General features: G+C 40.9%; 1 protein-coding gene across 1 annotated transcript in view; it reads right to left on the minus strand.

Moving 5' to 3' along the window:
- adgrv1 (adhesion G protein-coupled receptor V1) overlaps nt 1-24328 on the minus strand; it is a 110141-nt gene extending 85813 nt beyond the window's left edge. The window contains exons 1-18 of the mRNA XM_030738127.1: nt 24059-24328; nt 13270-13457; nt 12375-12524; nt 10493-10588; nt 9427-9531; nt 8979-9092; nt 8523-8753; nt 8045-8382; nt 7657-7927; nt 6170-6496; nt 5480-5656; nt 4868-5091; nt 3577-3703; nt 2116-2301; nt 1681-1861; nt 1086-1249; nt 873-996; nt 521-781 (exon numbers count right to left, since the gene is read on the minus strand). Coding sequence (XP_030593987.1) covers nt 521-781; nt 873-996; nt 1086-1249; nt 1681-1861; nt 2116-2301; nt 3577-3703; nt 4868-5091; nt 5480-5656; nt 6170-6496; nt 7657-7927; nt 8045-8382; nt 8523-8753; nt 8979-9092; nt 9427-9531; nt 10493-10588; nt 12375-12524; nt 13270-13455 — 3262 coding nt within the window. The 5' untranslated portion in view covers nt 13456-13457; nt 24059-24328. The remainder of the gene's footprint in view (nt 1-520; nt 782-872; nt 997-1085; nt 1250-1680; nt 1862-2115; nt 2302-3576; nt 3704-4867; nt 5092-5479; nt 5657-6169; nt 6497-7656; nt 7928-8044; nt 8383-8522; nt 8754-8978; nt 9093-9426; nt 9532-10492; nt 10589-12374; nt 12525-13269; nt 13458-24058) is intronic.
- Nucleotides 24329-24708: the final 380 nt, after the last annotated feature.

Below are 24708 nucleotides of genomic sequence, written 5' to 3' on the forward strand. Positions count from 1 at the left end.
TTATGGTTTAGAATATGGAAAATTGTTACATGGCTTAGTTGCATTTTGGGAAACATCGAATATCCTTGGCATGTTACGAGCAAATACAATTACCCATCCTTTTTGAACAACAAGGTTAATCAATTATATTTGTGGTTAATATTGTCTCTTTATCTTACAGCATTACAGCAGCTCCTAGAAGGCAGAATCACTCGAATCAATAAATTGCTCAGGAAATAATCAATAAATATTAAAGAGTTCTCATGTACAAGTTTATGCTTCTTAATGTACAAATGTTTTGCCTAAAGTGCAGAGTGCTAATTAAAGTGCAAATGTTCTCAGAGAAGCGTCCACTTTTACCAAAGACAAAATACAATTTACTGTGATCCAAAAATGAAACACCTCTTTGTGACAAGAGAACAACATTTATAAAGAAAGCTATAGCCTTTATTACCTGCCATGAGCACAGATTTTTAATATATATCCTTGTAATATATATTTCACATTTATTCTGATGACATTTTTAGAAACAAGTTTGTACCAGTGGCATTGTAGAGAACGATGTAAAAACGTTCATCAGTCTCTGGAATGTCGTCATCTTTTACCGCAACAGAGATGTTCTTCATCGATTCACCCACAGCATACACCAGCAATGTGTCATTACTTAGCAAGAAGAGGTCATCTGGCAATGCATCACTGTACTGCACTCGGTACATCACCGTGGCCACCGAGTCTGCCCGCCCTGCCCTCACAACTGTAAAGTTGGCCACAGCACCTTCTTGAAGACGTACAGCAACGGGTTCTAAGGTGAGTGTGAGGAGAAGAAGACAAAGATGTCAGACAAGGAGGGCAAGCTACAATGCACATGCATCATTACGTAGTCAGATCTTTACCTGAGAAGTAAATGGGGTCGTCGTTCTTATTAATCTGTAAGTTGGCACTGATTATGTTTCCCAGTCTAGCTCCGCCTGTAGCATTTAACAGCGTGATGGTGAAATTCTCCACATCTTCTGGAATCTTAAAAAAAGCAAAAGAAAAAAATTCAAACAAAGAAATGTAACTCAGTTGTGGATAACATGCACTTTGAAGTTTAGTTTACATTTTACCTCATCAGGTACAGAGTAGAGAGTGAGGTTTTTCAGGTACTCCCCGTCCTTGAAGGTTATGGTTCCCTGAAGAGGGCTAACATCTCTGGATAGTGCTGGCTCCAGCACCCACGAAACTGACACTTCCTCAAAGTGGCCTCGGTTCCTCACCACAAGGTACAAAGCTGAAGGAGGAACAAAAGAGACAGATTATCCATTTAAATTTTGAATTCTTCTAAAAGTTACTATCTTGTGTTGTTATGTGTATGCATTTTTTCCTCAACCAGTTCTGCATGAAATTGAAACATAAAGAAAACCAATAATAATGTATTACTTATGATTTTAGTTGTGTGGCTATTTATAGCAAATACAGATGATACAGGGCATTCACTAAAAGCCACCCAAGTACTAGATTATCTCCATTAAGAGGTGCTTAGCCTTTGCACAAAAATACAGGCAGTCCTTGTTTTCATGAACAATTGCATAAAAGTTGGACAGCACATAGGGTCCAATTTTCAGTGATTCACTCCTCTTAGATCCATTTTAAGTGTCAACGAGGTACCACTTGACCCGGAAAAGTATCACTATTATCTAAAGGACTGCTGCTTCACGTTACCCTGGTGCATCTCGTTTCCTTTGCTCTCATTGATGACCACTGTCAGCCCTGACTGGCTGAACTCAATGACTCCATAGGGGTCGTCATTTTTCCGAATTGTGATGTTGACCTCCCGGTGGTTGCCAAGACGACTGGGTGGAGTGCTGTGGCTGCTAAGTACCACGGAGAAAGTCTCATCCAGCTGTGCGCGCACGCACACACACACACACACACACACACACACACACACACACACACACACACACACACACACACACACACACACACACACACACACACACACACACAAAAAGAAATACAGTTTTCATGGTGAAAAAGTTTTAAAACATAAACTTTACAGCCTATTATCTAGGAAATAGTAAATTTGAGTCGCAGTGTAGCACTATGTAAAATAATAAATAAGTGCATAAACAACAATAACCATCCATTTCTTACCTCTGGCACTCCATCAGGCTGTGCCACCAGTGCCACCACCACCTCTCTCTCCCCGGGTTTAAACTCCAGAATGCCCGTGGCACCGTAGAATTCAGTGTTGCCCGAGGGTATGACAACATATCGTACCAGCTGTTTCAGAAGTTGTCCCTGGGCTCTGACCACATGGAGTTCGACCGCCTGGCCCTCCTAGGTGTGAGGAGACAAGATTGAGAACAAAGAAGACAAGAGTTAAGTATCAGCTAAGAATCAATTTAACCTCTTAATCCATGTTTAGTCCCTTTTCAAAAACACATTTTGCACAGCAGCCATTCTGAAATGAAGTAGTAGGTGCATGGGTGTTACTAATTACTAGGGGTGGGACTTTAACGCGTTAATTTCGATTAATTAATTATGGGGAAATTAACGCGTTAAAAATTTTAACGCATTTTAATCGCACTTTGCACCGTGGAACGTTTCTCAGTGCACGAGTTCCCGGCATACAGATTATATCGACGCACAATGTCCAAATTAGGGGCCGCATCCTGCGAAGGACCCGGCCCAGGTCTTTCGCAGCCCACGAACGCCACAAAGGCCGGAAGTGAGCAGCTAGCCTTCATATCAGCTGCCGTCACCTCTGCGTAGCTCATGTCGCCTAGCAACCGTGAGTGTGAAGCACAGCTGTGTAAAAGCAGCTGGTTAAATGGAGAATGAACTTTTTCTCCTTTTTGTGGTTTAATTTTAAGTCTTTGATTCAAAATAAGCTGTTAAAAAAAGCATAACACATTTCAACATCAAGGAATACAGCTGAGCGTATGATTAATTTCCAACTATAACAAGTGAGACATTAATGTTGAATAAAACTATCCAGTTATGATGCTTAACTTTAATTTCAGGAGTTTGCTTATCACAGGAGCACTTCCACCCTTCATTGGTCTGTGTAGCAGACTGGTGGGAAAATAAACTAAATTTTGAAGTTTAAGCTTATGTATATTGATTCATTCATCAACTAAACTTAAATTAATATTTCTCATGTCAAATATTGAAATGCGATTAAAATGCGATTAATTTCGATTAATTAATTACAAAGCTTGAAATTAATTCGATTAATTTTTTTAATCGAGTCCCACCCCTACTAATTACATCAATAAAGGCTGTATTTAGGTAGGTACCCTTAATTAATGACATTAGTAGCAGCTGCATTTGCCTGCTATTTCATGTCAACGAAGCTGCTGCAAAAAATCTATTTCTACCCTCAAAAACACGACTTCACAGTGCCAGGAAAAGAGCAAATAAAAAACTCTTAGGGCTCTATATGCATACGACATACAACGTATATATCTTTGTCTTATCACTAGGTTAGAGTAAAATCTGAAACAATGAGTCAAAAAACACATAAACTGACGTGTACATTCTAAAAACTGTCAAGTGCAGCTCTACCAATTTTGACTGCTATTTTGGTTTAGTTTTCAAACTGTGACTTACATTGATCACCCATGGACCTCTGGATAATGGGGAGAACTCAAAGACTCCTCCCGGGTCATCATTCTCCATGATAATAATCTCTCGGCTGGTGAAGCCAGCTTTCAGGATCTGATTTTCAACATTACTCCTGGGATATGCACACAGAAATGCACATATGAGCACATACACAGCATTGGGTCACATTAGCGAGTCATTATAACTAAAGTTAACAGAAAAGATGCAAAGGATTGTGTTTTGTGAAACAGACTCTTCAATGAGGAAATGTGGAGCTGCTTTAAGGCTGATACGCGTCCACGTCATGCTGATGATAGCTCTGAAATGGCAGTATATCACACTTTTGCTATGTTGTGTGTTTATGTAACATAAGGAATAATAATAACAATGGCTCTGTAGCTCAACTTAAACTTCTTAAAGAGTTCCTTTTATTGTGTGATGCTCATTCATTATTGACTCTATATGCTGAAGTCCTGCTGTTTAGCCCACTTTTAATAACAATGTCAATCAACTGCCTGCCCGCCTCTTTATTGCTCACCAGGGGGGTAAGTATATGTGTATGTGCTGGGAAAATTGAACCCAAGCAAGCATAACATAATGGGAATAACAAAGACATGACAGAATGAAGCACTCCAAACAGTCACAGTCAAGGCGCTGCATGCATACAAACACTTGCATCTTAAATGGTACACAATTAAGCCTGGTTAAATTAGAGCAAGAACATATAAAGACGATTCTCTATTTTCTTCCAACAATCCTTTTCTTTTGGATTCACGTTTTTTCACACCATCACAGAATCCCCCACCGTGTCCCACACCCCCTCATCCCCACATTGACCAAAGACCTCCAGAAAGCCTGAAGTAGGCCCTTCTGTGAAAAACAAAGATGTGATTCACGCCACACAAAAGGCCCAGGTTCACTCCACTCTCCACTTACCCAAAGTACACTATAAAGCGTGCAGTCTCCACCCTGCAGGGGAGGAGTGGGAGGGAGAGAAAGCTGTCGTTCTCATCCAAATGTAGACTAACAGATTAACCCCCAATACACATGCATCTCAAAACAAGCTAAGGAGGAATGAGAAGAATCGGGGCCCAGTCAGCCCTTCTTAGGCTACTGGACTCAAGTGTTGCATAAGTTGGCTTTAAAAAATTATAGACAACTTCAAATAATAATATTAAATAGTAATATACAGTAAAATATTATAGTTATTACATGGGCAGGATTAATTTAATAATGATTAAATTAAATACTTTAAATAAATATATTAAAATATTCTATGTGCATTTAATGTTCCTACCTATCGAGAGTGAGCAGCAAGGTCTCGTTGACTTCTGGGATGTTGTCAGCCAGGACAGTGAGATTGATGGAGGCATCGCTCTGCCCAGAGAGGAAGATAATAGAACCACCTAAAGGTTTCAGGTCATCAGCAGTAACATCCTCACGATTGGCTCCAGTTGGCTTAAGACTCCAGAACACTTCAGCGCGACCGTCTGTCCCATCACGCCGCAGAGGGAGGCTGACCTACACAGACACAGTCTGCATATAATATTCACTTTCTGAACATTGACTACAGTTGTTTTGGGGTTTGTTTGTTTTTTTTTTTGACTGTTTATGCCAGGGGTGGGCAACTCTAGGCCTCGAGGGCCAGTGTCCTGCAGGTTTTAGATGTGTCCCTGATCCAACTCACCTGAGTCAAATATAGAAGTCATTAGCAGGACTCTGGAGAACTTGACTGCATACTGAGGAGGTAATTCAGCCATTTGATTCAGGTGTATTGGATCAGGGACAGATCTAAAACCTGCAGGACACTGGCTCTCGAGGCCTGGAATTGCCCACCCCTGGTTTATGCAGAACTCTGCAAGTGAACAGTTACAAGTGTCATAGAACTGATAGTGTTTGTATAGCTTACTGTGCTGGTATTGCTTTCCTCTGGTTCATAAACCACCACTGTGTTGTTGCTGGTAAAGCCAATTTCCCCATTTGCAATTTCGGGGGTGACAGTCAAGGTCAGGTTTAGAGGTCCGCCAAACCTTGGGCTGTTTGAAGGAATTAAAGGACTTATATCAACCAGCTCCAGTGCATCCAACTAGGGAAAACAGAAGAGACAACCACTTAAAAGAGGGATAAATATTAACCAGACAGAAAACAAGAAATTATACTATAATTGATTCATCAAATATAATCATTGGGTAAATGGTTATTACTATTTTATTTATTTATAAGATGTATTGAATGACCTGTTAGTGCTCCAGTCACTCCATGTATATTTGTGCACATATGTGTTTATATTGAAGCTGAAGTGTGTGAAGTAATTATTCTTCTACAGAATGTGAAGAAGGCTTTTCTAGTACTTTTTTTGCCAGCTTTAAGGGTTAGGTGATGTTGTTAGTTTGGACAGCTGGGTAAATCCCATAGCAACATGCCAGATTTGAGTGCCAATGTAAAACCATTCACACATCCAAATGAGGCACTTAAACCTTGAATGGTACCAATTTGGCCAGAGGTACAGACAGAAACAGAAGGAATGCATTTGGCAATGTGCATGTGAAATGTTGCTGCTGAATTACAACTTCAATCACCTTGTTTCCAGCAGTATTACCTGTATTAAGAAATGAGCTCCATTCTGCAGAAAGGCATCGTTCCTGATAGGCAGTACAACATGGACCATTCGCTCACGGGTAAAAACCACACTAATAGGCCTGCTAACATTCAGGACCTGGTCACGGGCTCGTGCTGGGTCTATAGGACCTGCAGGAATGTAGAGGGCAGTGAAGGTCATAGACACGTTACCCAGTGTACCACCACCTCGCAGAAAATTCAGAGACAGGAAGCGACTCTCGGGTTGGCTCTGGATGTTCTGCTCTTTGGCCGGGTCAAACCGAAAAAGGCCGTAGACATCGTCACTGTCCTGGATGTAGAACACCATCTGAGGAAATTGTGGAAGAAAATAAAATGAACTGCAGGAATAAAATGATGAACAAATTAGAATAATTAATGAGAAGGAGACAAATGTAACATTTTGAATGACGAAGGAATAATAATACAAAAAAACCTCTCTTTGTTGTAGAAAACAGAAATTGTCCTTCTATTCATAGTTGTACTGCTAACAAGTGAGTGCCTCGGGGCTATGCAGTCCCCTGTGGAGTGAGGAGGGACCTAAAAGATCTCAAGTCTATGAGGGAGTAAAAGCAGTGCAGCCTGAGTTTAGCATTAGTTACAGTGAACGATTTTGTTGAGTTGTTTTTATGTTACTAAGATTGTATCTTGATCATAAAAAAAGAGAGGTGAGGAACAGAGAGAGGAAAGAAAATAAGTGAGACTGAGAGCAGTAAAACAGAGTCCTGAGCTAACTTTAGAGAGGCATCCTCTTTAATTAAGTGTGCTAAGACTGTTAGAGTAGTTTCCATGAGCATTAAACTGTGATTCAGTCATGGAACCTACACTTGTCAGATGCACTGTCTGGCAGGCACGCAAGAGCTGATTTATAGCACAGTCTAATGTGGATATCCGTTTTTGGAGTGTGATACAGGATCTGTAGCTTCACTGACAACAGTGATGAACTTTCTGTTATAGTTGTTTGTTTGTTCTTTGAGAAAATTCTTCTGAGCCAACTTGTTCTGCACACATGGCAAACAGACCCTATAGTCCCATCTAATGCCTTGAACATAAACATGACTTAGATCTGCCCACTACTTTCACACATAGCCAAGAGGCCTGGACAAAGATGGAAGCAATAAAAACTTGTCACCATTTCATCTGTACTTGAAAAAAACAACACACAGAAACACCCCACACAGAGTGTGCCGCCTGTTTCCGCTTTGTTTTGATTCAGCCACATTAAGGGAACACCCACAGAGCAAAGTTACACACCAAAGGGTCGACTTTTGCAGCATGTGCCCAGTTTGCCACTGTGCTTTACAGTAGGTCGCACACACATGCATAACATATGCAACATGTGAATGTACTCCCTAACAAGTGCAGTCATTTTTTTTTCTTACATACAATCCCCAACCCAATCCTATAAAAATGAATGAATGAATGAATGAATGAATGAATGAATGAATGAAGCATCTCGTTTAAACTGACCTGCATGGGTTCATCAACCTCGGCACCTCCAGTTGCTGTACTGGGCAGCAGTTTGAAAATAAAGACCTCTGCTTCTTCGGGCTGATCATCTGCCACAATGTTAATTGGAATCACAGCGGTCACCTGACCAGCAGCAAATCTTACTGTCCCCGCCTCAGGCCTCAAATCACCTGACACTGGTGAGCGATCACTGGAGTTTCTGCTGATGGACCAGTTGGCAGACACTTCACCATAGCTGCCCCCGTTTCTTACAATAACGATGCCATCAAATCTGGAGGAGTGATAACCTTGGATGTAATTTTTACATTAACATTTATATTTACCTTTTCATATAGTAAGAGATTATAGCAGATGTTATACTACCCATTTATAGAAAAAAAAAAGTCACCTCTGTGTCAGATCTTCATTGATGCTGATTGGCTGGTCAAGTGCACTGCTGCTAATTGACAGGACACCATGAGGCTTATCATTGGGCTCAATGATCACCTGCACAGCGTTAGGTGATACAAGCACAGCGTCTCCTCTAATAGTGTCCTCCAGCAGGATCAGACGGAAGGACTCTGCAATTTCTGGCACATTATCATCACTGATCTTGAACCACAGGCTGGTTTTGTAGACAAATGGAGGGAATTTCACTGTTCTGGCTGACTGCAGGTCGATGAAATCCAAAGCTGGTGTGGCACTGCCCACTCCTTCATCACTCACCACTATGTAATCTACAGAGACCTAAAGACACAATCCAGATGTTTCACACAAATTTGCCATATGCTTTTTGTTTTCTCTACATATAAATCGTTGTGTATTTATGAAAGTGCTTTAGCAGTAAAAGTTTATGTAAACATGAAACTGGATTTAAAGAAAGGAACCTCTGTGTCAGCAGAGCCAATGAGTGGCCCATCCTCAGTCAATCGACCTCTGGTCACGTTGAGGGCGATGACTGCCGCAGACTCTGGCACTGCCACAACAGTGTGGGAGAACCTCAGTGGGCTGTCATTACGCAGGATTCTCAGCTGAACACTGCTGGCGTTGGGCCTAAGGAGTGCTCCCCCTGCCACACCCGTTAGCCTTACTGAAAACACTTCATCATCCTCTGGGATCTGGTATAGAGAAGGAGAAACACATGCATATATACAATTCCAAACTCTGAATATGTATGTTGCAAAAAAAAAAAAAAAAAAGAGGAACACTGTTGTGTGCCTTATTTTACAGCTAAAAAGATTTCAGTTTGATGCTCTAAGAGGTGATGTACACATGACCTTTAGATCATATTTCTTCAAACTTCTGTCAATGTGGTAATGTTCATAAGACAATCAGTTCAATACCTGGTCATCCCGAATAAGTAGACTGAAGTTTACTACAGCCTGTCCTACAGGAATGGTGATGTTTCCACTGTCGGGACTGAGATCCTCACTGGCAGGGTTGGGACCTTCAGCAATCTATGAAGACAGGGAAAAAAAAAAAACGAATCACTGTGATATTCATGCTTTGAGAACCCGTGAGCTCACTGTGGATGTTAATTTATCCCTAACATAGAACATAAAGCAACTGTGTTATTTATTATGGAACTGAATACAATTAAACACACGTTTGCTGTTTGCATCTTAATCCTCGAGAATCAAGTTTCTTTTAAGCAGTGGGATAAAATTAGAAAAACATTTAGCGAGCTACAAGTAGTGCTTATTCGTTAGAAACATAATTGTTTCACTGTTAGTCCTTCTTGAATCATTATAGAGTCACTTAAGTATGGTGATATTATGTACATGTTCTCACCTCAAAATTCACGGTCACAGTACCATACGTTCCCTTTTCTCTAATTAGAGTAAAAGGCACGTAATGGTTCCCTCCTCTGGGTTCATCAACTATGATCTCCTCAGTCTGACATGAAGACAAAGAAAACATACAAAGAGAATCTCAATTGGTTTAGTTTAATATTGTTTCAAATTAACAATTAGAATCAGCCAACTTATTAATAAAGGAAAACACAATATTCCCAACAGAAAACCAAAAAAAAAGTAAGGCATTTAATTTTAATTAATTAATTCTGATTAATTCTTGCAGTACAAGTGAGCAAAATGTCTCTCTACACAACATGTAGTAAGAACACACAAAAGGGAACACTACCTACTTGCCTACTCTTTCAGGAAACAAATCTTAAGCAATCGATCTTTCATGTGGCAAATCCAAAGAAATTTAGGAAAAATTAGAAAAAAATTAATTTACACAAACATGTACAGTAAGGCCAAAAAGCCTTTGATTCAAAGCAAACCAAATCATGATTCAGCATACAAGATTTTCTGGTACAAGTCCCTCGAGAACTATAAAAAAAATCCTACTAGGGCACCTGGGTGGCTTAGTGGTGAAGCCGGCGTCCACATACATATGCCGCGTTGCGGTGCGGGTTCGTGTGTATCTTTCCCCCGTTTCCTGTCTCTCTCCACTATGATAAAAAGCGCTGTGGCCAAAAATGCAAAAAAAAAAAAAAAAAAAAAAAAAATCCTACTAATTAGTCATGATGGTCCCTTCTACTGTCACATAGCAGTTTTTTTTTTTTTTTTTTTTTTTTGCAAAACTGGTCACCAGTGTAAGTGTGTGCTTATGGTGCAAGTTAACATTTTTTGCATCACTGATAACTAGACTTCAGTGCAAACTGAAGAAATAACTTGAGCGCAATTATTCCACAAGATGGGGAATACATTATTGAAAAGTTTAGTTGGACCAGACAACTGGTGCAGCATGTTTTCTTGGTGATTTTAGGCAGCTTTAATGGACCCAAGACAAAGTTTGTAAATTGGTGAACCAACAAAGACAAGATGCAAGTGGATGGCAAGTTTCTTACTGAGTTGAAGGCAATTATTCCAAAGGCATTATCATTGGACAGTATGGTGATGGTTGCCTTGTTTGGTGTCCCCAGTGTAACACCATTTGAGGAACTCTGAAAAGTGGGGAGAATGGAAATGATTAGATAAAAGCAAAGCTTATACAGTATTTACATTAATGCTCCTTTTTCTTCCCCCTAAAGTAAATCCTGATACTCGTGGGCAGCCAGAACGACTGCCTTATCCACTGGCTACCCTACATTCCTGTGTTCCCACTGAGCTGCCCTGGTGAGAAGCCACAAAGACAGGAAGTACTGGTTTCAGACGAGTTGATTTATCAGGTTAGCTCTCAGCAGGAAACTCACAGGAAAATCCCAGCGGGCTTAAAATCAGTCAGTTAACAGGTCTTACACCTGAGTGTTTACTCTTTTTGTTCTTTCTTTTTTTTTTTTAAGAACCATATCCTATGATCTGCAAAGAAGGTTTTATTTTTTCAGGACAGTATTCAAAAGGAAAAACACACATTTGTTACATAGCTTACTTTTCCAGGCTTTCCATTAGTGAGCTCACATGTTTTCACAGGGATTTCATGGACCAACTGTGCTGACAGACACCACAGCTGAACTCAGGATTTGTACAGGTTTCCACCAAAAATCCCTTTGCAACATTCAAACATCTGGATATACACAAACTGCAGGTATTTTGGAACGCAATCAACTATATAACATTCTTGGCACAGTATTATAAATACAAACATTTCTCCACTAAAGCATGTTTAAAATATCTTTACATTTTCTCAGCTAAACCCAGCACATTTGAAGCTTCTTAGCAAAACCACTGGATGTTTGTGTCTCCACATGTTAAGGTGACAGCAAGCCAATGCAAAAACAAAGTAAGCCTTTTCATTCATCTTGTCATTCAAACAAGGCTTTTCTAGGCTCTAACAGCTTTCTTTCTGATGCTGAGCACTTGCAGCAGGTCAGCTCATATGCTTTTCCAAATCCAAGCCACTGAGCATGCCAGGAAGCTGCTCACAAACACATATACACATATAGACACACTCCTGAAGGCTTAGCTATGTAAAAAGATAAAATGAGAAATTAAAAAAAAAAAAATAGCTGACTGACTTGGCAACTTAAAAAGTCAGCTTTGATAAAAGCATGGTGTTTTAAATAAACCACGCTTTCCCAAGTCTTCTATGCCATGATCCAGCATGTGATTCTAAAGCTTTATGCTGTGCTGCTGGGCTGCACCTGCTCTGATCTACAACAACTCAGTGCTATTTCTGTAAAACAAATCTCTTTCTGTCATACTCAAACAGCAATGTTTTCTATTGTAACAGATTTCATACACTGAACTGAAATTGTAAATATGGCCCTGATGTACCCTTGATTTGCTTGTTCTTCATTCGTGACACCCGCACCTGTGTCCTTCAGACAGTCCTTCGGTAAGCTGATAGGTCTGTATTTGGCCAAAGCTTTGTCTCATTGTAGTGTAAACAGAAGGGCTAAAAGTGGGCACTTCATCTGGTCTTTCACTCTAATGGCAGGCTAAATACGGACTTTTGCTACCGGATGCTAACCAGATGTCACAAAAATGCAGCATCAAATTGAGAACAATTGAGGGATAAGACGGGCAGAAAACAAAACCAGCCCATCAATCAAATTTGGCAGCTGAAGGCTACATGAAACCAAGGCAATAGTCTCTAAGATTAAGTCATCCAGAACTGTGATGCTATTGCTCTGAAAAAGATTTGTAGTTTGTACCACTTAAGCTCATTTACAGATGTTAAAATGTGACACCACTGCAGCAATGCTTCAAAGCCCTAACTCAGACAGTTTCGAAGGATGCAAAGAAAGAGACACACACACACCAAGTTGCAGACAAACAATGGTCATTTACCTGCAGCATAAGGTTGAACGTAAACTTCTCGTCGGCTTCAGGCAAGTCGTCATCTTTTACAGCAATGAAAACGGTCTTACTGGATTCAGTGGACAGCAGGAAGGCTGCAGCATTTATGGCTTCAAAGTCCCCGGTGTCGACTCCCTCTAGCTGAGTGGAATAAGGCAACAGGTTTTAACTTTAATTCCTGCTTCCCTGTTTTGTTTTGTTTTTCAGTGGAGATATTTGCACTTATGTCAAAATGTGCCAATAGGATGCTGAAGGCTTGAATTTTTTTTGCACGTCTCAGTTCAGAGAGCATGCTGTCCTTTTCTTCTTTTATACTTGGGGCCGCTTGAGCATGAGTTTCTGTGCGTTTCTATCTATTCCCATTAGTTCCTGGAAGGAAATCAAATGTTATACAGTATTTTAACCAATAATGCAGCCCTTGGTATAAAAGTTAATGTAACAAGAAATATGGTAAAGACATCAATAAGCACAAAGAAACCCTCCAACTACTCTTTATCGCACAGCCAGTTTGCATTTCCAGACACCAACTGCGAGCAGCTGACGCTGGGCTCCATGTAGATGATATAAAGCCAAAATCTATTTCCAATTCACTTTCTTCTGACACAGTCTGAATTTTACATCATCAACATTGTTTGCTATTGACAAAACAGTTCCTGATTCTCGAGTTCCCCTGATGTGAAGGTCATCTTTCCGAGAATAAGGAAACTTATATGTTTATTTGTATAAACAGGACAGGCTGAATGATTCAACAGGCTGCAGAGTAATATTCACTCACTGCTGTGAACTACTGAGAATTTTTACATTCTTTGTAAGTTCACAGCAACAACAATTGGTAACCTATGACTTTAGGAGAAGAATATTACAAGAGGATAGCCTTATGTCCTACCAGAACCAAAGCTGTCACATTGATTGGGTCTCCCACTCTCTCTATGACCAGGCGGACCACAGCTGTACTGCTCTCGTTGACAACAAAGTCAGTCTGCCCCAGGAACCGCAGCGTGGCTGACGCTGACGCAGTGACAGGGATGGACAGAGCCAGAATCAACCCAGCTAGCAGGAAGGCAGGGAGCATTCCTGCCAATACAGGGAAGAAAATATTGGGGAAAAAAATGCATAACGATGGACAAAATATGTGCATTGAAAGAAATAAGAGACCAATATGAACACATTCCGGTAATGTAATCATGTAATACATGTAATGAAAGCTACAGCATGGGATTTTAGTTGATTCTATGCATACACAAATATACTTCAGAAAGAACTCTGAGAACAAATACACAGTTTACAAAAGAAATACAACTGTCATGTATTTTTTACATGAAACAATACCGATATTAAAATGTAAAAGTACACAGTCATTAAAGATTACAACTATTATGCGCTACAGGCATGATTGAGTAGCCAGATGTTCAGAAGGCCAGCTGGCATTTATAACGTGGAGGCTGGCAGGCTTTTTGGTCATTGTGGTCTGAATGATTCACAACAGCATCCCATAAGTCCGATGGCTGTTGTCCTCATGTTGTCATAACTGTTAAAGCAGTTGCTATTGAGTTTACAGTTCTTTACCACATGAATTAAAAGCCATGCCATGCCATCCGTGCAATTCTGCATTACCACCTCTCTCTCTCCTCTCCCTCTCTCTCTAATTATGTCTGCTACTCCCCTGCTTCCTCCAATAATCCTCACATCTTAGTTTGCATCCTCCACACCCCTCTGCCATCCACTTCTCTACTCTTGTCGTGTTTTCTCATCTCTCCTCTCTGTCACCCCCTGCTTAGCTCTCTCACACAGAATAATCCTAAAGCTGGATGGAGCAGCTGAGACAGTTGTCATGGTTAACAAAACAAAACAACACAGCATGACAAGTGGGGCGGAGCCAGCCTAAAGCCAAATTGTGGCCACTCTGTCTTGTCTGTCTCCTCCCTGTTGCCTTTACCCATCCCATTCATAATCTACACCACACAGCCTGGCTAACAGTATGAACACGTAAGGTCTTTTAAAAAATATTTGCTCTTAATTACAAGGTTGAGAAAGAACATCAGCAAGTAGAGTGGATGAAGTCATGCTGTTTGGGTCGTTCTTTTTTCATATAGAAATCATTTAGGAAAGTTGGGCATTGAAAATATCCCATTTTTCATTTGTTCCATTACTGTTAAATCAATTTGAGCAATTCTCAGCACTGGACGATGACCAGGACGAGACTGTCCATCAGTCATTCTGTCAGCTTCAATGGGAGAAATCACTGTTAACAGCATTAAAAGTTATCAATTGATAAATACACTCAGAATAAACTGATGCAAATTTTATGTTGGTGACAAAGACAATAAATATTGCATATGTAAGAGTTTGTGTGTGTGTGTGTGTGTGTGTGTGTGTGTGTGTGTGTGTGTGTGTGTGTGTGTGTGTGTGTGTGTATACGCATGCATATGTCACACACATGCCAGGAAGGGAGAGATGGCTGGGAAATCCATCAAAAAGGGATTTAGAGCTGGTGGGTTGCAAAGCTGGACAGCGGGGAACAGAGGGTGAGGCGAAGGGGGGACAGAGGTGAGTGTGTTGCTGGACAAAGAGAGGCCAGGGTTGAATAAATCCTCTTATTTGCCCTGCTCTTGCTCCTGGGGTTGGACACCTACTGAATCACTGACTGAAAGCTTGAGTAAAACACCATAAACCTTAACTGTTGTATCATCTCACTGAAACTGACTTGTAAGTATGTGTGTAAATGTGTGTCCGTGTGTGCAAGTGTTTCCATTTGCCTGCCTAATTAAGTTATATGAGACAGTTAAGCCACCAAATGTCTAGTTTGGTCACAGCAAAATCTTACTGGCCACAGGTTGTAAACTTTGAAGAAAATCTTCAAAGGGTTATTGTAAAGAATATAACATACTGTATTCAATCTCATGCTTCCAATGTTATATTGCTTTCAGTCCTCAGAATAAATAGTTTGAGATCCCACATCATCTTTGGTAAATCATTATGCACCAAAACCTCATTTCCAACCTTCCAATGATTGCCTCGCATTATTTAAACCATCTTTTTGATGGATGTTAGCAAGCATCCAACCCTCTACACTCCTAGCAACCCTACATCAAAACAGAGGGCAACCCTTTTGCATCTAATGACCCAGATGCCGCCCTTCCTTCAAAGGAACTAATACAAAGCAGATGCTGTGTGGATGGCACAGGTCTGTTCTATAAGCAGCGGGGCAGTTTTTGTGCTTGCATCATGCATTGTGCCAATCCTGACCCCAGGAGTTTAAAGGGCCTCTAGGATCTGTCAGTCACAGCTAAAGGCGGCATGGAGTGCCTGGCGCAGACCCTTTGACATTGATAAGACTGGGAGTCAGAGCTCATGTAGAGAGGCGCGGATATATTTGTTTGCATATATTGATGCATTTGGCAGAGCTGCCTCAGTCAGCATGCATCCATAATGCTCGGTCTCAAAGCTCAGATAGCTAGCTGGGTGACAATCCAGGACACTGGAGAGAAAACACACTGTCCATCACAAATATCCCAGACCCAAAGACTGAAAAAAATGACGGCTGAGCTGAGGGCTCTTAGATCTGGCAGATAAAGCCACAGAAAGCACCACAACTAAAGCGACTGTACAATGTGAACATCCAAAATTGCTTTTATTGACTTATCCCATGATCCCAACTACAGTCTACTTACATTTCCTTCCTACTGCATTACTTTATTTCCTGGAACACACACTGCACCCAGTAAATAGGCTACTCTCTACTATATAGCATTTGCTAAATATATAAAGCACAATGCTGCATTGATCCACAACAGAACAACAATGCATCCAAATTTCCTCTTTAATAAGTAATCAAGCTCAAGTGAAAGCAAACCTGTGGCCTGGAAAAGGCTGAATAATGCTTTAAAACAATTAGAATAAACCTGTTGCTCACCGTAATCATTTTTGAGCCGTGCATAATACTTCCAGATTATAGAAGGCTTTGCCAGGAAACTATCTTAGTATGTGGACAGTGAGCTACAATAGTGTTTAGCCCTCAAAAGTTAAGCTCAGATCAAAGGGAACAACAATATATATGCTCTGCTGCATATAGGCCATGCCTTCAGTACCCAATCACAAATTAATCACTCCTCTTCATTTCTCATCTTTCATTTTTCACAGAGACAAACTTTGTTTTGTTTATCTCTGTGATACATACCTTCACCATCTGAACAAGTAGAAACATAAAAAGTGCCATGACAAGTCACGGAAACAATATCCATCACAGTGACAACAACCTCTGACCCCAACATTTCTCAGTCCTTCTTTATATACATATATAAAAACAAACTGGCATTAGCAGCCCAATTCACAAAATACTGTTACATTGGATCATTTGCAGACACACACACAGCGACTGATCTATTGGATATCACTATCAGAGGTGCTGCGGAGGTGTCTGGTTGCAGGGCTGCTCCAGGGGTCAGAGCTTGCTGCTGATATCTCTACGGTTTCTCCTGACAGTGGCTTCAGTGTTGTAATCTTTAACATCAATTATTCACTGTAAGCCTGGTAGTAAGCGTGACAGTGCAAGATTCCCTGTGTGTCAGCTGCAGTAAGTCAGGTGACTGGATTAGCAGCTCATGTTTGAAATAGTTAAGGCAGCATAATATAGTTCGGCTTCAAAAACACCACTGATTCTCCTTTCCTTGGAGCCTACAGGTACATGTTCGGGTGGTGGAGGGGTTGTACCAGCAGGCACCGATCAGAGTCAGATGGGACCTGCTTCTGCTGAAATGTACTGCAAATTTGGAGGGTGTGTTTGGTATATCATGTGAGATATATGAAGCTCATAGGCTTCACTTCAGTTTTTTTGCTACAATGTTCTCACAGACTCTAATGCTTGAAAGTGCCTGACTTAAATTTTTCTCCTCTCTCCATAGGAAATATGTCTCAATTCCTTGTCTTATCAAAGACAGCATCTGTCAACTCTTTTCGCTACTGGAAGCTTAGTGAAGAAAAAATCCAAGCCTCTGAAACCACAGTCGAGGAGTCTGCTTTTCCTCTCATCATTTCGAGGAGACTACTTAGTATTGCAAGTTGTAAAAGTGGAAAGCAATTCCTTTTCTTCCTTTCTGGTTGAGGAAATTGTGGGATAACAGTCTGTAGAGTTTTAATCAAGGGCTTTCCCATGCAGCATCCCTGCCCTGAGGCTTCCCTGGGCCTGAGACGCCCATGGTGAAGGGTATGTGGTTATATATATATATGCCTGTTAGCTAAACGCACACATGGATACACGCACATACACTAACACAAAGCCATCTAGAGTTTTCTGACACAGGGAGACCTGCGGTAGGATCTCATTCATCAATCTTACAGCTCTGGTTGGTGATCTGGAGTCAGTCTGGCCACAAAAAAAAAAAACAAAAAAACTGCTCTGTCATTAACATCAACTAATATAACAGTGTTCCTGGAATGCTTGTGTGTCTGCTCAGTACAAATTCACACTAAAAACACACCACACAAATAGACAGAATAAAATTATACTGATGGAGATAAACAGCAACACATAGACAGATGGTGTGGAAGAAAAGAAAGGCTCATACAAAACCAGCACCTTCAACACAAAATTAATAGAGCAAAAACATTAATAGTTAATATATATTAATATAACCCATTAACAATACCACCATTTAACTGAATGCATATACATAAACAAAATATTTCTTTTAATAGAGCAGCTGCTGTAAAATGTTAGCTTGTTATGTATTTGGCCCCAAACCATAGAGTCTCCTCTGATCCGTTTATTGGTTTGGTCTCTGTTGGAGCTGTACTCCACACTAAGTGATGCCACCAGCCCAGTGTGTGTCAGGCCCAATGTCAGAAACCACCCACCGTCCATTCTCAGCCCAGCGTAGCCGCGGCTGTCATTCCCGGTCAACTCACAAGCCCATAATTGCGCTTCACATGTAGTTTCTGCCTCTGGTATTTTTAGATCAGTGAATGTTCTCGCCATACAGAGAAGTTGGGGTGAGGAAATTAAGAAACTTAATAAGCGAGTAGAGCTAAAGCATACATCATTAAATCTAACAAAAACTCTGCATTACTCACTGGGCTTATTTTGAAGAGCTCTATGCAAAAAAAAAAAAAGAACAAAAAAAACCTGAATTCTATTTATTTGAGGGGGAAAAACAGAAAACTTATCATTATTCCAACAAGAATAGGGAGAAAGAATTTTTGGTGAAATAAGGATGGCAGAGACCTGATTTGCAACCAAAATTATGCCATTCCACATTAGAGGACTTAGAAAACAGTTCAATGAAAACGTTTCTAAAGAACAAAAATGCATGAGGTCAGCCCTCCAGCTATTGTCAGACGATACTTTTCAAACCCGGCATTTCTCCTTCAGGGGCAAGAGACTGCCAATCAAGTGCATTTTGCTGTGAAAAAGGAAACAGAGAGAGGGAGAAATCTCCTGAGGTATTGTCCATGTGGCCGTGGTCGGCTGCTCTTAAGTGGAGCCAATGGCATCTTGCGTCCCCAACCAAAAACAAGAGATTTTTCTTCTTCTTAGTGGGAAGGAAAGGATATAGAAAAAGGAAAGTGGTTCCAATTGAGTAGGAACCAGTGCGCAGTGTTTGCTTTCCAGTTTGAGCACTGGCTGACTGATTAGCCTGTATGACAGACAGTGCTGGAGGCAGACAGAAAAACACTTTCAGAGGATTAAACAAGGTTGCGCTCTCCATAGCCTCACAGACCAAAGGGCCAAATTAGAAAGGGTATTACTTCCTTGCATGTAACCGGTTGGGCCTGGATGAAATGCTAATTGCATTTCAAAAGAGTTCACAAAACAGCGAGGCAACTCAGACCGGGGGTGGATTTTCATTGGAGAAGAAGCGGGACTTTACGATTCACTGACCAGCACACAATTTTAAGGAGCAAGGCTTTTGTTCACTCATGCTCCTTTTTGTGTTCTATGTGCATTTCTAACATTGCCACAGTTCTCTATTCTTTTGTTTCTCCCACTTTTTGGCATGCTTGCCTCCTCCCCAGCAGAATCCAAATCTTCCCATTCAGACTCCCTTCTTTTCTCCCAGTTCTACTCTATCACTTTTAAATAAGGACACACACACTACACATCCTTGGTACAGTAGGTGTGGGACAGCCCCTCTTTCAGGCTGTTGTAGGTCTTGAAAACTAAGGGCCAGATGGTAAGATTGAAGCAAATTCCTGAACAACTGCTGTCAAGAAATTTGGATTATCAGAGGAAAAGGAAAAAAATATGGTAAAAATAAATGCTAATCATTGCTGAAATCCAGTTCTAATCAAGTTTGCTGTGATTCAAAACAACTGGAGAATTATGTATTAATGAATCTGAGAAGTTGAACATTAGACATTCAAATTTGTGGTTCCTGCCATTTTTTTTCTTCCATGCTGTCCACACAAAATTACATGAAAATTTTCTAATTTTTACCTGGTAATCCAAATCTCTTGAGATGTTTATTTTTTTTACTCAGACAATTCACCTTCTCTGGACTTCACGTGGCCTGAATTGTTTGAGGCATGGACTTCACTAAGGAAAAACAATATTCCACCTTTCTCGAATACTGTTTGACAGATCAGCTTTGCAGGATGGAGACACGCCATGGACCAAATCTATTTTCTATTGATGGAATAAGAAAAGTGTCCAAAATGTGTACACCTGTGCATTTATACTTCAAGTAATGATTGTCATCTCTCATGGACTTTTACTTCACATACAAATTTGCTTCTTTTCTTCAGGCGGTCATTGTTGTGTTTCACTGGAACGACACCAGACAAAAGTTCATCATCTCCTTGGCCAGTGCAGACCTGTGATTCATCACTGAACATCACCTTCATCCAATCAACCACAGTCTACGATCGCTTCTCTTTAGCCCGCTGTAATCTTGTTTTCTTCTGTTTAGGTGTTAGTGCTGTTTTAGTTAGGCATTTGTGTACTGTTCATGTTTCTGCCCATTTGTTTTTTATTCATTTTCTTATGCATTTTCACGGCATACTGCTTTAGGTTTTCTGTCCTGATGCTGTGGTGTCTTCTATCTACCAGTTTGCCTTTTATAATGTTGCCATTTTCTTTGTACTTGCTCCAAATTTTAGACACAGGTGACCGGGAACAGCTGGCATATTTTGCACAAGTTCTTCTCCTATTTTATCTGAAAAAAATTGTAATTAATTTTAAAAAAAAAGAGTCATTTTAGGTATACTTCATGAAGCCAGAATCTTCAGGTATGAAACAAAAGTAGTTTCTGTGTCATATCTGTGGTCTGTTTATGTGCTACACAGTAAAAGAACTGAATGAACATCCTCCAAGTGTGCTGATTCCAAAGGTTTTTTCCAGGAGCTGTAGTTGTACAAGGTTTGTGACCTACTTCAATAGGTTTGTTTTACATGGACAGGACACTGCTTTTCTGAAGCTCATTATTTTTCATGCTGTGGCTCACTCAGACACACATCACACAAGCAAAGACCTTATTGAGGGGAAGTGGTGGTTACAAAAAAGAAACAGTATAAGGTTAGATGCCCATGATGTTCTTCTAGCCAAATGTGAGGTCGTGAGCAACCCAACCCGATCTCTCTGGAGTAGAACAGGAAGCAGAGGGCACCGTGGGATGGCTTCCACATGGCTCCACGTGGGGTTGAACATGTGTAGATTTATGGCCAGACAGAGGGACCCGTGTTGGGCTTCATGTTTAAAAGAATGGAATCGACTACCAACCAAAGATGCAATCATCAAATAAATCTGTGGAGCTTTGGAATAACACATTATTCGATGACTGGTGAAAAGAAAATGTTTTCAGTACGCCTTAAAACGCCATTTAATTTGTACAAAGTCTAGCCAAGCTAATGTGAAACAAAGGACACAGCCTTCCTGAATGTTCTTTTATTTTTCCCTATGTTTTGATATCTGAGCAGATTTTGCTTTGCACGGATTTTCCGTGCTGTTTGCAAGGTGAAAGGAAACAGACCAGCTTGCTTTCATATTTTAGAAGAACTGGTCATGCATTATAGTTAGAACAGCAGGTATTAAAGGCTCTGAAGCTGACTTATTTAACCTACCACTGAAAAGGTCAGGTTCAAGTTTAATGCTGGAATAGAGATGCTCAACAGATGTACAAGTACAAGGGCTCCTTGTTGCCTCTAGAGAAGAAGCTATGACAATAAATGTGTGCATGAGTACAAGTGCATGTGTATTTATGAGCTTGTGTTTGTGAAATTTGACAGAGAGTTCCCAGCTGATGGTTCACTGCAGTGACCGTACTAGAATCCTCTCACCGGGAACAATATGTGGTTGGTCAGGCCCGCGAAAGAGACCTCAGGATTGTTGGCCATCACTGAAAGGCCACGACTTTCCTGCGTCTTTACTCCAAAGACAACAACTACTAAACCATCATCCTGTTTCCCATTTGTAAGCATGAACTGTCAAATGACTTTTTAAGAAAAGCAGTATTTCCCAAAATAGTAAAATGCCAGAGAACATTAGAAGGGACTTATTCATGGCTTGACTTTGCCAGTTTAATAAATCTTAAACTGACTTCACCAGGCCAGGCGTGCAGTATTAGACATGACGATTAAAGTTCAGATAAACAACAGGACGACACTCTAAGTTAGCATAGTTCCTGTCTCACTTGTTGCTGAGGAGCAGTGAGAAGTGTACTGAATATTAATTAGAAAATAGCAAATACAACAAGTGCCTGATCAAATCTCAACACTAAAAATTAATTATTCTCCACTCAGAAATAAGAATGGTACAGATTACTTTATTTATTTTTATTTTTGTCTTATATTGTCCTGCATTTTTATGTTCTCGGTTTCTTTTCAGTGCCTCCTACAGGAGCTGAAAATCCTAGTTATACTGTCTACCCAAAGAAGTCCAACACACACACACACACACACACACACACACACACGACTGTCAAGATGCAATACACTGAAATGATATCAAACACTGACAGAGGTCAATTTCCTATTGTTTAATCAATCAATCAATTGTTTGTTTTTTTCCATTACTAGCACTTACATAAATATACCAAAAAAAAAAAATTCAAGTTATGCATTGCTCTGATTCAACTTCACAAATGTCATGCATTTAATAGATAAAGATGTGCTTTACAACTCTTGCCCCCAGTTGCGACTCCGTGGCGCACAGATTAGTTAGGGGGGTAGCCTGTTGCATGGTGAGACAGAGCTGTGCCTTCATCCACCATTTCTCTCTGTCCCCACACACTGAGATGCTGCGAATGCCTCTCATCCCCACCAAATATCAATCTCCAATCCTTCCTGCAATGTGCAACACTCCGGCACCTTTCATCAATGAATAGTCTCTGTTTATGGCACTGCCCCCTTTGTACTGTGCAACCATTAGGGGGGTGAGACAGAAGGAGAGAGAGGCAGGCAGTAAAACAGTTTCCGCCCAGTGAATCACATTCAGCCCCTCGCACGGGCGAATGGGGGCTGACCCCTGCCAGGCAATGACATAAACACTGACAAACAAAGGACCTGACCTCTGAGCAAGTGAGGATCCTAGAGAATCCCTATCTGCAAAAACAAACTCACTTTGACATATGGGTTTCTAATGATAGGAGTAGAGAGAGTATAGTTAAAAAATAAAACTGTGAACCCCCTGTCAACTTTTGTCGCTTCTTTGTAAAGAAACAAATTGATTAAATAATTTTACTAATTTCTGCAAAGATTCATTGAAGTAACAGCTGGGGGAGAGCAGGTGTAAATGCTGAATGGATACAGAAACAGCTCCCACCCTTCCTCCCCAGTGAGAAAAGGGATTTAACTCTGCTGTCGCACCACAGAGGAGGCAACAAAAGAGATTTGCAAAGACGAAGATGACATCATGTCAAATCAATTAGAGATCAGGAGGAGATGTTCAATTATTTAAGGTCTGCAAACCCCACCCCGTGGACTGCTGTAAATTATGGAGCCATCTGCGTAAAATACCCCCAAAAGCAAGCAGCATCACAATGGGGATAAAGGCGCCGCTCGTTTATTTAACAGTAGCAGCACATGTGCGCAACTCAAAGTATGCCAAGATTACTTATGGCCTGAGTAAGCCTATAGATTAGTCAGCGGAGGCTTTATGAGAAGGTCCCCCGGCTCACCATGTGTGGCAGTTGTTTTATTTCAGTGGGAGAGAGAAAACGCACACAAAGCGGAGTAATCACACTAGAGATCCTGGATGTAACCATGGAAGCGTTTGTCTCCGTCCTCAATGGGCTACTCGGCCATTCATCTACTGATTGCGCTGAATCAATATTTAAGCTTTTCAATTTTATTAGCTGCTCCGAGGGGTATTTTTGGCTCAGTGCAAAAAGAAATTAGCAGCGGCCAACCACTTTTAATCGTTTTCTTATAGTCTTACACAATGCGTCTGCTTGAGCTGTCTGGCATAATTGATGAGGGGTATCGCTACTCATTTGTTTCCTTTATCCTTCCCACTATTAATCCACCACTGACTCTGCAGTGCGCTGAAGGAACTGGTCATTTCTCACAGAGAAATAAATCTAAGACGTCTTGCATTGTCCTGGAGACTGTATGACACGAGTGTCACGAAGCTCTTTGGGAAATTAATCCTGTAAAGTTTTGCTGCTCCTTACTATTAGCCCATAATCACACTGACAGAAAAAAATTATTAGAAAAGGTACCTAATATAAATCATGTTAACTTACCTGACACCTTGCTTGACCTCTCAGTCCAAAATATTGCACTCTATAATTGTTGCTGTGGATAACATCGGTGTGCGCTCTAAAGGTCTTCGGCTCCACGTCCTCTCAAACAGCAGCGTAACTGCATCGTTTCGTATTGTCTGACACTGAGCCTTTCCTCGACAGCTTTTAGCTCTCAGTGAACAACGTGGGATGAAGCGCGTCTGTCATGTAACTGGACCGGAGCCGGTTGAAATAGCCAAGACTGAGCTTCTCTTCTCTACGCGCAATTCCGGGCTCCTGCAGCCATGTGGGAGCTGTAGTTACTGTACAAGCACGCCCTGCTGTCCAAGCAGAAAGCTTAGTTTACAGCTACTCGAAGACTCGAGCTCGTCTCCCGGTCGCTGCTAATGAGACAAGATGTTTTAATCCCATTTGTCTCTGAAGAGTGCACAGTACGGTGCACACATTGTGCTGGCCGACAGCTCCACCCTGTGAGCCGAGCAGGCACAGAGCCGCTGTCCTCTGCGTCGTCGTTTGTCTGTAGTCTATACAAACTTTGCAAAATTTATTTCATTTACAGTTGACCTCAATTCCCGCAAATTTTATGTTAATTTTTCTCATTTTTACAGCGTTGTGCAAAAATCTTGGCCCACCCCTCCACCCAGACTTTC

This window comes from Archocentrus centrarchus, chromosome 9 (genome assembly GCF_007364275.1).
Source record: "Archocentrus centrarchus isolate MPI-CPG fArcCen1 chromosome 9, fArcCen1, whole genome shotgun sequence".
Classification (NCBI taxonomy): Eukaryota; Metazoa; Chordata; class Actinopteri; order Cichliformes; family Cichlidae; genus Archocentrus; species Archocentrus centrarchus.